Source organism: Phoenix dactylifera, chromosome 8 (assembly GCF_009389715.1).
Source record: "Phoenix dactylifera cultivar Barhee BC4 chromosome 8, palm_55x_up_171113_PBpolish2nd_filt_p, whole genome shotgun sequence".
Taxonomy (NCBI): domain Eukaryota; kingdom Viridiplantae; phylum Streptophyta; class Magnoliopsida; order Arecales; family Arecaceae; genus Phoenix; species Phoenix dactylifera.
This window is the reverse complement of record NC_052399.1, coordinates 12,607,221-12,621,817: the sequence shown is the minus strand read 5'-3', so window position 1 is coordinate 12,621,817 and position 14,597 is coordinate 12,607,221. Positions and strand designations below refer to the sequence as shown.

The window sequence follows — 14,597 nt, the reverse complement described above, 5'->3', positions numbered from 1 at the left end:
GGCTTTTCAAATTCCTATGCAAGAGAATACTAAAAAGATTCTTATAATTTTTAAACAAAACAAAGGATTATTAAAAACTTGTTGGACATCAATAATTATATGTTTCTTGAAATGAAATCAATTAATATGGATTCTTTAAAGAAGAATTTGGAAAATGAAGCTTCATTAAACCCCAGAAGGAAAAAGAAGCAAAGTGGTCAAGGTAGATCCACTTATTGGCATTTGCTCAAGATAAATAATTTGTGGAGTTGACCAATAATAAAAAAAGGAAAGATTTGAACACATGATAAATTATCGAGTTTTTAGTTTAGGGCACTTTTTTTTTGTTTTATTAGTATGTCAAAATAGGTTATTAGTCTTTTAACATATTCAGCCAGTTTAATGAAAGTGCAAGTCCTCTATAGTTCGGACTTGAATTAGAGAGGGCTGGTTCTTTAAGCACAACTGCTGCTGGTGATTTTTGGATTGCTAACATGGAGTGCTTTCATTGATTTGCAAGACAACAAGAGGGCAAAGTACTCATCAGATGGGCTCTAGTCGGGGCCACCAGTGCAAGTTAGAGAGTAAATATTTGGAGTGGGAAAGAGATGAAAATTCACAATAGTGAGGGAATGAGAGACTTATGTTTCTAACAATGGTGTGGGAGAAAAAACTATGAGATAGAGTAACCATATTTGCATACTTGGTGCCTTAGACCCCCTTTTCTAGAGGAGTTGTTATCCCACTAAGATGGGATTCTTCAGAGTCCGAGTCTAAGTAAAAGACTATTTCATCGACCTACGGAAGGTCAGCTCGTCGGCCTATGGGAGGTTAGCTCTTCGGCCTATGGGAGGTTAGCTCTTCGACTTGGTGCTCGAGGAAGGACTTGGATATTTCTTCGAGAAAAAGAGAAGAACAAATAAGGCTGGGTTCTGCTTCCTCTGCTTTCTAAATCTGGAAAAGAGAGAAAAGAGAGTTCTGGAAAGAACCAAAGAAAGAAGGCAAGAGAGGAAGAGCTTTGACCTGCACGAAAGAAGAGTAGAATGATAGTACAAGCTGATAGATGAGCTATGAGATATTGTACTTGGGTTTCTTGGCCCTGTTTATATAGAGAAGAAGGCATGGTTCTGTTACAATTGGAGGTGGAAATCAAAGAATGGGCTCTAACCGTCCTTCCTTATCTGGATCTTATTAATCGCGTGGAGTTGTAACCGTTCCTCTTAATTCATCCAGAATTCAAATTTGTTTGAAATTGGTCTTCCTGCATGCCTCGTGTCGGCCCATGATAAGCAGGTTGATTTTAGGCCACATAACATACCCCATACTTCTAAGTCCGAGCTTTATTTCTAACTCAGGCAAAAGAAGTATTAAGATTGCTCATTAACTAGTTTTAAAATTGAATATTTTATATGTTAATGAAAGCAATTTTATTTCTCCTCATATCTTATTTCTTTTGAGATGTCTGTATTTGAGGTTGGCTTAGTGAGGCAAGGTGTTAAGAGTAGGCTCTGAGAGGTTTGAAGTTTTTGTTTCCAGATCAGACCTTTTTCCCCCTATTTCAGCATCGTTAGGTTGCCACAATGGTTATGCTGCTACTCTGGTTAAAGCTACGGGAGATAGATCTCCCGGATCCCAAACCTCTGGAGGCGATAAAGTTGTTCCAACCAGAGTTTTATCTTTTCAGTAGTCAAACTGCCTTCCTGGTTGATAGCTACAGTAGACGGATCTCTTGGACCCCAAACCTCGTAGGGCTGCAATGTTAGCCCAACCAGGTCTTCATCTTCTTGATGGGATCTAATGGGAGACATGTTGGAGTGATTTCTTGTCTTAGGTGGTATGGCTTTTCATTTGGTTTTCCATAGACGGTTCCAATCTGTTTCTATGGATCTCCGAATTGTTGATGTGGAGCGATTCTGTTGATCTACATGACAACAAGAGGTTAGAGAACTCACTAGATTGACTTCGACTAGCCCTCCATTGCTTAACTCAGAGAGAGAATATTTGGAGTGCGAAAGAGAAGGAAATTCATAACAATGAGGGAATGAGAGACTTTTGGTTATCTTTGATAATAGTATGGGAGAAGAGAGTATGGGGTAGAATAATCTGATCTGTATACTTGATGCATTGAACCCCCTTTTATAGAGGAGGAGTCATTGTCCCACTAAGATGGGATTCTTCAGAGTCTGAGTTTGAATAGAAGACTACCTCTTTGGCCTATGGGAGGTTAGCTCGTCGGCTTCCGAAAGGTCAGTTCGTCTGCCTGTGGAAGGTTATGTAGTCGAGGTTGTGGTCCTCTGAGATCGGCTTAATAACTGATATAGCCTAAAGTTGGCTGCATGGTAGGTCTTCTCGGAGAGGAAGAGCTATGACATGCACAAAAGAATACCAAAATTTTAACACAATGAAGTCCTCATGTCCTCTTTCTCCTTTTCTATCTCTCCACCCTAATTCCTCTATAAGACCAACCTGGTTGGACCAATCATTCCAGTTTCATACCAAACTATATTTCAGGAAAAAAAAAAGCATTGGGATATTGGTGCAATGCATAGACTTTTTGTTTGGTTCTTTTCTTCAAGCATATATGGTTGGGCCGAGAAAACACTAATTAAAACATCAAAACAAAAGGCCACCCATCGTAGCATAGTAATTGACTCTCTTATTAACATTTAAGTTTGTTGTAATTATCGGTCCCCATTATAAACACCAACAAATCCACATGTATGCATGTGACTACCTATTATTTCTTTGCATCGTTCCTAGATACATTCCCCATCCTTGACGGAAAGGAAGGGGAAGAAACCCAGAAGCTTCTATGAGTGGTCTACCGAGCGAATAAGCTCTGACGTTCTCGTCATGCTAAGAATTAAAATCCATTCAAATCTAATCACATGCACTATAATTGGCCCATGGTCAGTTGATACCATTTGTCACAACCCAGGTCCTCACCCAAAATAGCTAGCTGGAAGGTATTATTTGGGTTTCTTGATACACACGCCTACATGGATCCTCACATACATCTCGCATTTAAGCCTCGACATCTTTGTCAGGCTAAAAGTCCTAGGTATTTTATATGTGAGGACTGTGCGGGCATATGTTTGGTCCTACATCGATTATTAGCCGAGAAGATCTTGGGTACTTATATAGAACCAAGAAACCAAAAAAATACCTTCTCGCTAGTCTTTTTGGATAAGGTCCTACATTGTTACAAATGGTATCAGAGCGAATTTGGCCCATATTCTATGTAGGCTAGGAGACACTACAACACGAGTTCATAGAGGCTGACCACAAACCGATTGTGGTGCTTGTAATTAGATTTGAATGGATTTGAACCCTTAGCCTGATGAAGATATCGGAGCTTAAATAGAGAAACGATGCAGACATATATTTGGTCCCATATTAGTTATTCGTCGAGAAAATCTTGAGTATTTAAATGAGATTCTCGGTTGTTACATTTCTCGTGTTTCGCCTTATCCTGTTCCTTTTTCTTTTCTTTGTTTTTTTTTTGCTGAAACATATGTATTATACATAGCAAGTATGAATACATCCAAAGAAATCAAAAGATGATAAGTCTCGGAGGGCACCGAGTAGTCCCCTCTCTCCCAACCATAAGATCTCCCTAGAATGGTTAGCCACATAGGAGGCTACTCAATCTGTTGTCTCGTTGGCCTCTCAATATACATGCTTAGCCTGCAAGGCCATCCCAACCCTCACCATCGCCCAAATATCCCTAAAGAGAGGATGGTAACCACCCACCCCTCTTATACTCTGCTGGATCCAACCAATAATAGTAGCCAAGTCGCCCTCGCGGACTAAGGTATTGGCTTGCAACATATGCCAAGCATACCTTAGGCCGATCCAAGCTGTCCACAACTCCGCCCTCGGAACGGAGGTATCAAAGATCTGGCAACCACCCTAGAGTCCGGACCGCTAATGATGAAGCCCGCTCTTCTCTTGCTGCTGCCATCCAGTACACATCCGTCAAATTTAACCTTGAGGAATCTCGGAGGTGGGGACTCTCAGGTGAAGAACACAGGGCAAGATGCTCCAAGAGTAAAAGAGGAGCTCCAGATGTCCCGAGCAGTCAAGGTACCATTAAACATATGTGACCGAGTAATCTTAGCTGCTGGCTCTCGGCACTTTCGGCAACGAACCTTGGAGGGAGTAGCTATCATCGAACGTCCAAGCATTTCTGGATAGCCAGATTTGATGTGCTGTATAGGTCACCACAGTTGCCGCTTGCCTGGATCGTGGGGAGGTCACCCACTGTCTGACTTCTTGCAGGAATGACGCCGTGTCGCACCGAACCCCAAATGGGATCATGGCAAAGTCCTAAATCATCCTTGCACACCGGCACTGGAAAAAGACATGGTCCACAGCCACCAGGCACAAGAGGCATTGGGGATATATATCTAGCCCCTTTGTACTCAGGATGAACCTCGTTAGGAGCCATCCCCAAGCAATCTTTCAAAGGAATAAAGCTACACTAGGAAGCAGACCAAAGCGCCGAACCCGCGCACAATCCACTTTCGGGTGCTGCCCACTATGGAGGAGGCCGTAGACATCGCCCACCCTCACCGAGGATCTGCAAGAAGAGATTCATACCCTCACGTCAAGGTTGGCAGATCCGGGGACTGGCACTGATCGGATTCTCTCAGCAAGCTGGTCTCCAACCAGCTGGGCTACACAGGTAGAATCCCAACTAGCTCCTCTGGGAAGGAGGAGGTCGCAGACTTGTAGTCCTCCCAGGGCACCGATGTTGACCATAGTCGGCCAACGCCCCAAGGGTGGCGAGTCCACCCAAGCGTCTTCCATTGCGTCCACGTTCTGCCCATCGCTCATAAGCCATATGCAATTAGACAAAACGAGAGACACATACCTGCCGATTTTCTGCCACAAGGGGGAGCAGTGTTGACCCATAGCCAATGTTTGACCTGCCCGAATCAGACCATACCAAGCAATCGTCACCTGACTCTAAAAGTATTTGGAGCTCTAGGATGAATCTGGTCACATACCGAACTATCAAAGACTCTCTCTTCGTCAAAAGAGACTGCACTCCCAGTCTATTAGAGCGGTTTGGCTGACAGACTCTTTAAGGTGCACCTTGTGGCTCCCACCGAGGGATTTCTTTGGAAAAGTCGCGCGATCCTTGGGAGCACCTTCAGAACAATAGAATGAAACTTAGGTGGAATAATATAGAGGACAAGACCGACTTACCAGAATTAGGGCTGCAAATGGGTCGGGTTGGGTCGGGTCCTAGGTGACCCCGATCCGACCCGGTTGCATGTTCGGGTCCTAATTTTGGACCCAGACCCGACCCGGTTGAAAAACGGATCGGGTCGGGTCGGGTCCATACCTACCCCAATGGGTCATTCGGGTCGGGTCGGGTCCGGATCTGGTCGGGTCCGGGTCGGGTCCGGGTCAGATTTGCATTTTTAATTCAATATTTTGTCAACTCCAATACTCCATCACCGATTCACCAATTCACCATCAGGTGAAGCCTTTTGCAAGCTCAACAATTCCTCCTGAAAGGCTGGAAGCGTGAAAATAAAGACTTCACCAACATCAACATGACCATTTTTATCACAACCACTTATCTTTGTATGTTGAATGACATCCATTATCCAATTTTGAAGTCTATAGTGTTTTGATCAAGACCTTGTGACCCATCAATGGCAGGCTCATATTGCACACATTGGATTATTACATCAGTCCATGATTCAAGCATTCTGTGCACACAACCACAGGAATTCAAATATATGTCATGGTAAAAGAAGTTTCCACCAATACATGCAAAATCTGGGAGCACGCTGGACATGAAAAAAATAAATGGCATCCACGTAAGCAGTAAACTTGGATTTCTTCTGAGATTCAAGGAAGAACAATCACAATCACCTGATAGGAACAGTATACAAATGTCACATGCTCAAATATGGGAGAGCTGAATAGGACACTGTAAAGTGGATGAAGTACAGCTTTGGACATTAGAACCATGTCGTCAGCACTGGAATTATAAGCCACGTCATCAGCTACGAATGTGGAATCAAGCCGAACATTCTTCAATCCACATTGGTCCTGAAATAGGCAGAGATGGCGCCATTGGGTGCCGACAATCTCATGGTATGGACCTCCATCTTTCCAATATCATACATAACCTCGCAGGCAGCGTTTTGATCCACGAAGAAAGTTGAGACAAACAAGAAGGGGCATAAAGCAGGGTTACATGCACTACAAAATCCCTGTTGCAATGCTGGAAGTTGCATATATCTTCAAGGACTGCTCTGGTATATATGTCAGACCTGTTACGTCAAAAGACAGTTCATGAGATTTCACAACTGGGAGTAAAATACAAAATATATATTTAATTTCTCAAGAAGATTTTGCTTCGTCAGGTTTTCTCTCTCAATCTGCCAGAGTCATGGCCGAACAGCTATGAAGTCTCCGATCCCAAGACATGACAATGAATCGGAGAAAATAGGCAACAGCTACTGCAATGGTAGAAATAGACAAGCAAAGGAAAACAGCTATGAAGAATTTGGTTACCATATTTGCCAACAATTCCAGCCTTCTTGGTTCACTTCGTCTGCATGAAGAAAAGAAGAAACAAAAAACACACTTGTCAGGAGGAATCAAACACCTAAAGAATTATAACAACTTCTTTCTCAAACCATTCCAATTATTGATATCCACTAGTAAACATGAGACATACAGGACAAAGGCCAATAGACACTTCAATTCCACCACCTATGCACTAAGATGTAAGTTTATAATCAAAGCTGGTTACAGTATTAGCATCACAGGATTTTTCAAAGTAAAATTCAACCCCATATGACAAAGGACAATCCAAACAACAGCATTACAACCTGAGTCACAGTTTTAGGATCACAACATTACAATTTACTACATCACAGCAAAATTCTACCCCATATGACAATCCAAAAGGATGCATCACAACATCAACATCATGCAATTAACATCAACATCAACATCAACATCAACATCAAAATTCAGTGAAGATGACTTGTCCCATTAGTTAAGATAGATTACCACCATCCTGCATAAAGCAAAGAAGCAACATCAGTTTACGATCATTATACTATAAAATTATAAAGTTTAAGCATCAATGAGTACACTTTTATGTTTGTGCAGGAGCTTTGAAGTTATGCTGTCTTTGCTGGTTATGTAAACAGGTTTGTCATGCAATGTATACATCCTTCTAACTTGAACACATGGAATCATAAATTTCTCTTTGCTTGCACCTACATCTGATAGCAACATATATAATGAATCAATGATGCAAGTAGGTGGTCATGTCACATGAAATGATGCAAATCGGAGAATTCAAATGTAAGCATAATAATGAAGATGAACTCTACTACTTACCAGCATAAGTTAATCATCGATATTAATATCAACAATAAAATTCAACCCCATATGACAAAGGACAATCCAAACAACAGCATTACAACCTGGGTCACAGTTTTAGGATCACAACATTACAATTTACTACATCACAGCAAAATTCTACCCCATATGACAATCCAAAAGGATGCATCACAACATCAACATCATGCAATTAACATCAACATCAACATCAACATCAAAATTCAGTGAAGATGACTTGTCCCATTAGTTAAGATAGATTACCACCATCCTGCATAAAGCAAAGAAGCAACATCAGTTTACGATCATTATACTATAAAATTATAAAGTTTAAGCATCAATGAGTACACTTTTATGTTTGTGCAGGAGCTTTGAAGTTATGCTGTCTTTGCTGGTTATGTAAACAGGTTTGTCATGCAATGTATACATCCTTCTAACTTGAACACATGGAATCATAAATTTCTCTTTGCTTGCACCTACATCTGATAGCAACATATATAATGAATCAATGATGCAAGTAGGTGGTCATGTCACATGAAATGATGCAAATCGGAGAATTCAAATGTAAGCATAATAATGAAGATGAACTCTACTACTTACCAGCATAAGTTAATCATCGATATTAATATCAACAACAGTTTCGTAATCTTCAATCTTGTATTTTGTATGAGAAGGTGGATCATCTACAAATGAAGAAAATATGAAATTAAAAATCTCAAAGTTTTAAAGCACTAGTACAACTGATGCATGATAAAATTTATGAATGTTATAGAAATTGAACCTGCAAGATGAGGCAAGCTGTCTCGAAGCCAATCCTGTGTGCACACCAATATCTCAACCGTATTTGGAGATAGACTACTACGAAAATCATCCAAAACCCTGCCAGCAGTGCTAAAGGCAGACTCAGATGCAACAGTAGAAATGGGAATTGCCAAGATATCACGTACCATCCTAGACAATATTGGATATTTTGATTCATTGAATTTCCAATACTGTAGAATGTCAAAATTTTGATCTTCTAATGGATGAATCTGCTCCAAAAAATTAAATGGCATGTCATTTTTATTAGTATTATTGACTAATATTTTAATGTAAGCATCCAAATTAGAGATCGTAAAATACCTTCTCTTCCAAATAAGTCTCTAATTCTGACTTAGATGGTTGGGTAACTTGTACTCCATGGATGAATTCTTTATAGCCATGCAGAAAACGATTCTCATCTCTTCCACCATGGGATGTAGACACCCTCTCATCCACTTGATTAAGAAAGACATTTGTGCCATATCAAATTGCATAATTATCATACAAAGTTTGAAGAACATCATGCACTTTGTTGATCTCAAATGAAGCACGATCATCATTACCATGGATTGTCTGAAAGCAATATCTAATAAGATTCATCTTATGTCTTGGATCAAGGACAACCCCTACAGCAAGAATGTGAGAGCATTCCTTCCAATACTTGTCAAATTTTTCTTGCATCTTTAAAGCCATCATCATCACAACTGCATTTGAACTCCTAGATTCTTCAATCAAGAGCATATTTATTCTCCAAATCTCATAGAAATACAAATTTGCAGTTGGATTTTTTGTTTGTGAAAAAACTTCAGTTATAAGATGAAAAACCTTTAAGAAGTCACAAATAATGATGCCTTGAGACCAATCTTCCTCAGTTGGCGCACCTTCAAAATTAGGATCCCGGGCCACAAGTCGCATAAATACATCCTTGAATTGTATAGCATCATTTAACATGAGATATGTAGAATTCCAACGAGTAGGTACATCTAAGCATATCCGTTTTTTACCATTCATCTTGAATTGTTTCACAATTCCCATAAATAATTCCAACCTTCCTTGAGATGATTTTATATATTTAACAGCCTCGCGGATCCTATGAATAGCACCCTCCGCTACCTTCAACCCATCCTTCACAATCAAATTAAGAATATGTGCACAGCAACGCACATGAAAGAATTTACCATCCAAAAGTAAATCTTTTTTAAATTGTTTTTGAAGTTCTGTTGCTACAACTGTATTTGCTGACAAATTATCAAGAGTGATTGAACCCAACCTTTTCTCAATATTCCAAGATAAAATACAGTTAGCTATAGCATCACTAATGACTAAGCCTGTATGTGGTGAAGGAACCAACTTAAAATTGATAATATGCTTTTTCAGTTTCCAATCATTAGTGATATAATGTGCAGTGAGACACATGTATCCCAATGTTTGATTTGATGTCCACATGTCCGATGTTAAGCTGATTCTTCCACAGTTCATCTTGAACAAATCTTCAAGTCTTCGTATTTCCTTTTCATAAATTTTAAAGCAATCAGAAGACAATGTTGTCCTTGAAACAATATGAAATTCTGGTCTAAGGTTCCTAACAAAGGTCTGAAATGCTGGATGTTCAACTGTTGTAAATGGCATCTCTTGTAGAATTACCATCTTTGCAAGGTCCTCACGACTTCTTTCCTGATCAAATGAATAGGGAACTAACTCGTTCAATGGAACACCATCTTTTGAAGTCACGGTGCCTATTAATATTTTCTGTTTCTTATCATTATATTTTTTTGCCTTACAAATATTTGCATGTTTGTGAAGATGGCTTGTCCCATTTTTAGGATCAGCTGAAAAAATAAAATGACAATAATTGCATCTAGCCTTGTCTTTTTGATTTTCTACCTCACAATAATGATTCCATATCTCCGACCTCCTTTTTCTGTTCATTTTAGAGCTATCTGTATTAGAAGGCTCCATTACTTGAGAACCACTACAACGAAGTACACTTGAAACTTCAGCCATGTTTTCATTGCTATCCATCTCGGACATTAACCTATTTTGCATGCAAGCATTAAATATAGATGTATGAGCATAAAATGCAACTTTATACAATGAAAACAAAAAAATTAACGGCTTAATAACGATGTATATCTATGACAAATAACTGAATAAGTAACAAATATTTTAAATTTATATAAGGACAAAAATTTGCCACCAAAAATATAAATAAATAAATTCCTTCTTTAGAGTAGAAACTTCAACTTGAGAGTACAGATTTCAATTGAATAGTTACACACTTACACTGTTACACAGTTACACTAGCAGGAGCTAATTAATATACAGGCATACGGACAATCTAAACTTATTGTGAGCTAATTAATATACAGGAGCTAATTAATATACAGGCATACGGACATTAACCTATTTCATAGGCTTATAGCGTATTCATTGAATTTCATTCTCCACCATCCATGTTTTTTCATAATTTACAGAATTACAGCATGCAAAGCCAACTATAGAAATCCCTACTGTATGGATCCTCCAGTCAAGACCCAAGCAGAGAAAGTAGATCGAGGAAGACCACAGCACTGTTCAAAACCTCTTGCAGAATATCACAAGTTATGCAAAAAAAAACAAAAACCACAGCACTGTTCAAAACCAGATCAAGGAAGACTTTAGCAGAGAGAATGTCGTGCATATAAAATCTTGAAAACTATGATTAAATCTCAAAAAAATTGTGCAAACTAGGTTAGATCTCACAGATTGGTAGAAAATAAAACAAGTAGGCCGAAATGATGCTCCCCAAGTGTGGCACGCCCCTCCTCCAAATCTTCCGACTATCCCCGAGGACCCCGACGACCCCCACCTCTCCCTCTCCCTCTCCCTCAAGTCCGGCGTCGTTGCCCTGTTACAATGTAAGCCCCCTTCGCCGGAACCATCTCCCGGCCTATGCTAAAAAAAATACGGAGGACTGGAGGAGGGACATACCTTGGGACGCCGAAGAATGGAAAGAGGGAGATCCGCGGAATGGGGAGTCGGAAGTCGAAAGATCTAGGGCACCGAGCACGGAAGCGGGCTACTCTTCTCCAAATGATCCTCCGCCGCAGCTCAAGATCTAGGGCACAGCCGCACGGGAGATCTAGGGCACCGAGCACGGAAGTGGTCTACTCCTCGACGTCCTCGTCTCCTCCAGATGATCCTCCGCCGCACGGGACTCGGGAGATCTAGGGCTAGGGCACAGCCGCTGCGCCGCACGGGAGAGAAAAAGGGAGGAACGGACCGTCCAAGTTCCAACAGGTGAAGCGGTCCAGCGGATGATTTATATATCATCCGTTGGACCGTTGCGGGCTGCGGGCAAAGCACAGAGGCCAGAGCACACCTGTGACCTGTTGTAGCACTGCGGGCCTGCGGCCCAATGGGCTGCATGTCTTAAAAAAATGATCCAAAAAATTGGGTCGGGTCGGGTCGGGGTGCGGGTCGAAATTGGACAGACCCGACCCGACCTGAAAAATAGAACGGGTCCAAATTTAGGACCCGACCCGGCCCCGCGGGTCCTAAAATGCGGGTCGGGTCGGGTCTTAAGCGGGTTGGGTCGGGTCGGGTCACGGGTCGACCCAACCCATTTGCAGCCCTAACCAGAATCACTCCCCCCATCAGATAGGCCTGCCGAGCCGTAGCCAACGTCTTTCCCTTATTCGTAGATCTTGAGATATAATTCTTTTCCTCTCCGTCTTTTACGGTTCTCGCGATGAAGACCGTCTCGCCCTCCGGCTACGGCACCATCCCCACCGCCGTCCCCCCTCCGCCTTCGGAGGCGCCGCCGGCGCCGTCCGCCGCCTCCCGCGCCACCGATCTGATCACCGGATTCAAGGAGCAGGGCCAGGCCCTGATCGCTGCGCGGCGGCCGTGGCAGGAGCTCCTCAACTCGGGGGCCTTCGCCCGCCCCTCCACCACCGGCGAAGCCTCTGCCCGTCTTCACCGCAACCTCGCTTATTTCCGCGCCAATTACACAATCGTCGTCCTCGTTGCTGTCTTCCTCAGCCTCATCTGGCACCCCTCCTCCCTGATCGCTTTCGTCGCCCTCTCCGCCGCCTGGCTTTTCCTCTACTTCTCCCGCAACGGGCCCCTCGTCCTCTTCGGCCGAGCGATCGACGACGGCGCCGTCCTCATCGCCCTCTCCGTGGTCACCGTCGTCGCCCTCATCGTCACCGACGTCGCGTCGAACGTCCTCGCGTCAATCATGGTCGGGGTCGCCATCATCGGGATCCACGCGGTCTTGAGGACCACGGACGATCTGTTCCTCGACGAGCACGCGGCCGCCAGTGGTGGATTGCTCTCGGTGGCCGGAAGCCCGGTGCGGCAGGCCTCCGTCCGGGTGGTGTGATGCGATTGATTGCTTTAGCTTGGGCTGGAATTAGTGTTTTCTCGATCCATGTCTTGAAGGATTGGAGGGGAATAGGATAGGAGTGGTTGTTTCTTCGAGATTTCGGGTCAGTTATCTGTTGATGGTTTGGATTAAATGATTTTGGTTGGTCTGCATTCTTTCTGTTCGTGGAGTGCTGATGGCTTATTGATGTGATTTCTTGGCTTGAGGAGACCGACGTTTGTGCTTACTCCTCCAGATTATGATTGCTGCTTTCCATTGGATGTTAATTTTTTATGATTCTCTGTAAATGCATTGGTGGGATTACTTGTAATAAGTAACAGCTCTTATGGTGGTAAGACCACACTATGTATGAGTTTCAATTATAATTTTGTATCATGACTATCAGCATTTTTGTTTTGAATATCATGTTGAATTAGGTTACATGAGAATTATGAAATTTCAAAGTATTCATGCTCGGATTAACTTCATGCATAGCTTGGTTTAATGAACTTTTGGAAATTCTATGATATTTTGATGAAACCATTCATTGAACACATCTAGTTTGAATTCATGTATTAGGTTCATAAAAGCACTCATTGTCATGAAACTTTTTGGTGACTCTCGCTTTTAAAACTTTTATTTATCTGTTCATTATCTTGCATTTTAACAATAGCTATAGTTCTTGATCATCTTATTGTTTCTGAGCTTTATAAGCAGATGGTCTCTTATGCCTACTTTCACCCAACTTAATCAATACTTATATTGATTACGAAATGCCATACTCATATATTCTACTTATGTTCTTTGTTGACCAGATATAGTATAGTTTTCTCTCCTTTTATAACTATCCCCGTCTAGATGTTTTTTTTAAAATTAGTTTCTAAGGCTTTAGTTGCACATTGCTTTTTCAAGGTAATTGAATGATATAATTTGCTTTTTTAATTGCTACATCATGGTAAAAGATGCTACCAATTTCTTTGTAAGTTCCTTCCCGATTTTTTTGTTTCTACAAGTATACTACCTCAAATTTCAACATTAACTTGATTGTTCTCATGCAAATTTTTGGATCTATACAAGTATCATAGTCTTTGTTTTCCAATGATATTGAAGAAATTCCTGTTAGTGCTGAATGCTAAATTCTGTTTTAACTTAGCATAAGCCAATATAACAAGGCTTACCAGCCCATGCTCATGTAAATGGGTTTTGCTTTATAAATCATAGAAGCTCATTCCATGGGGATCATGTGCAGCAACACCAAATTCCACATCCTTCTTGACAACTTCTATCAAAAAGTTATAATGCTTGTCATCCCAGGGAAAGTCTTCACCTGTGATCACCTGAAGAAGAGAATTGGAGATCTCCTGGGCTGCGTCTCCTTTTGGGAAGTGAAGACCAGCTAACTTCCTTTCTAACCTTGTATGATGATGCATAGAAAATATGTCATGGTGGGAAATATCTTGGGCATCTCTTTATTGAGGCTTGTAAGATCTTCTTTTTTGATGGAATAAGGTCCCTTCCTAATTGTTCTCTTTTCTATTTTATGAGCAATTTTGAGTCAAGAATATTTGATCATGGAAAAGATATTGGTTGGACTTCAGCAAATGGATGGTGGTTCTATTGGTATATTGTATATTTATATGACCCTTCATAATTTGTTTGCTAAAAAAATTGGATGTATTTGCTCCAAATAGTTACTTTTTATGCACTTTTCAAGAATATACACTTTCTCAATCAGCCCCTGTTAATTTTTTCGAGTGTATTCCAATTAAAGGTTCTTTTCCTATCCTCTTTGTTACTCTGACTGATTATTGTAATGATATCTTTTTAAAGATTTTCCCCATGATGTCATTTTATTTTTTATCTTCTATAGTTGTCTAATCGTTTTACCTTACACTTTTCATGAATAAATTAGACCCTAACCTTACTTATTGTTCATTATTGACAAAATTAAAAGAAAAATGCTTGTGGAATTCACAGCCATGGTATGCTATACCGGTCGGTACCGGTATGGCGGACCTTGTTCACAGCTTTCACCTAATGTTTCAACATCATTTGCTTAACAGATGTTACAAGCCAATAACCACCGGCC

At 41.2% G+C, this 14,597-nt stretch overlaps 2 protein-coding genes and 1 long non-coding RNA gene across 6 annotated transcripts; 1 reads left to right on the top strand and 2 right to left on the bottom strand.

Moving 5' to 3' along the window:
- Positions 1–5,710: 5,710 nt before the first annotated feature.
- Positions 5,711–8,634, bottom strand: LOC120111576. 4 transcript variants are annotated; one of them, XR_005512795.1, is made up of 5 exons: positions 8,482–8,634; positions 8,141–8,390; positions 7,360–8,042; positions 6,520–7,241; positions 5,711–6,275 (listed from the first exon to the last, which is right to left on the bottom strand). It is a non-coding gene; the product is annotated as an uncharacterized LOC120111576 (long non-coding RNA). The 4 variants fall into 4 exon arrangements; XR_005512794.1 differs by having other exon boundaries at positions 6,520–7,630; positions 7,708–8,042; XR_005512793.1 differs by having other exon boundaries at positions 6,520–7,841; positions 7,960–8,042.
- Positions 8,635–8,643: 9 nt separating this feature from the next.
- On the bottom strand, positions 8,644–10,182 carry LOC120111714 (zinc finger BED domain-containing protein RICESLEEPER 2-like). Its single transcript, XM_039129576.1, has one exon. It carries the CDS (start codon positions 10,180–10,182, stop codon positions 8,644–8,646), a length of 1,539 nt encoding a protein of 512 aa, XP_038985504.1.
- A 1,606-nt stretch (positions 10,183–11,788) lies between these two features.
- LOC103716577 (PRA1 family protein F3-like) lies at positions 11,789–12,957 on the top strand. The gene has a single exon (XM_008804621.4). The coding sequence runs from the start codon at positions 11,891–11,893 to the stop codon at positions 12,524–12,526; it is 636 nt and encodes a 211-aa protein (XP_008802843.1). The 5' UTR covers positions 11,789–11,890; the 3' UTR covers positions 12,527–12,957.
- The last annotated feature ends 1,640 nt before the right edge of the window (positions 12,958–14,597 follow it).

Bases quoted from the DNA above. Each gene is read 5' to 3' on its own strand.
- LOC120111714 (XM_039129576.1), bottom strand. From the start codon at position 10,182: ATGGATAGCAATGAAAACATGGCTGAAGTTTCAAGTGTACTTCGTTGT.
- LOC103716577 (XM_008804621.4), top strand. From the start codon at position 11,891: ATGAAGACCGTCTCGCCCTCCGGCTACGGCACCATCCCCACCGCCGTC.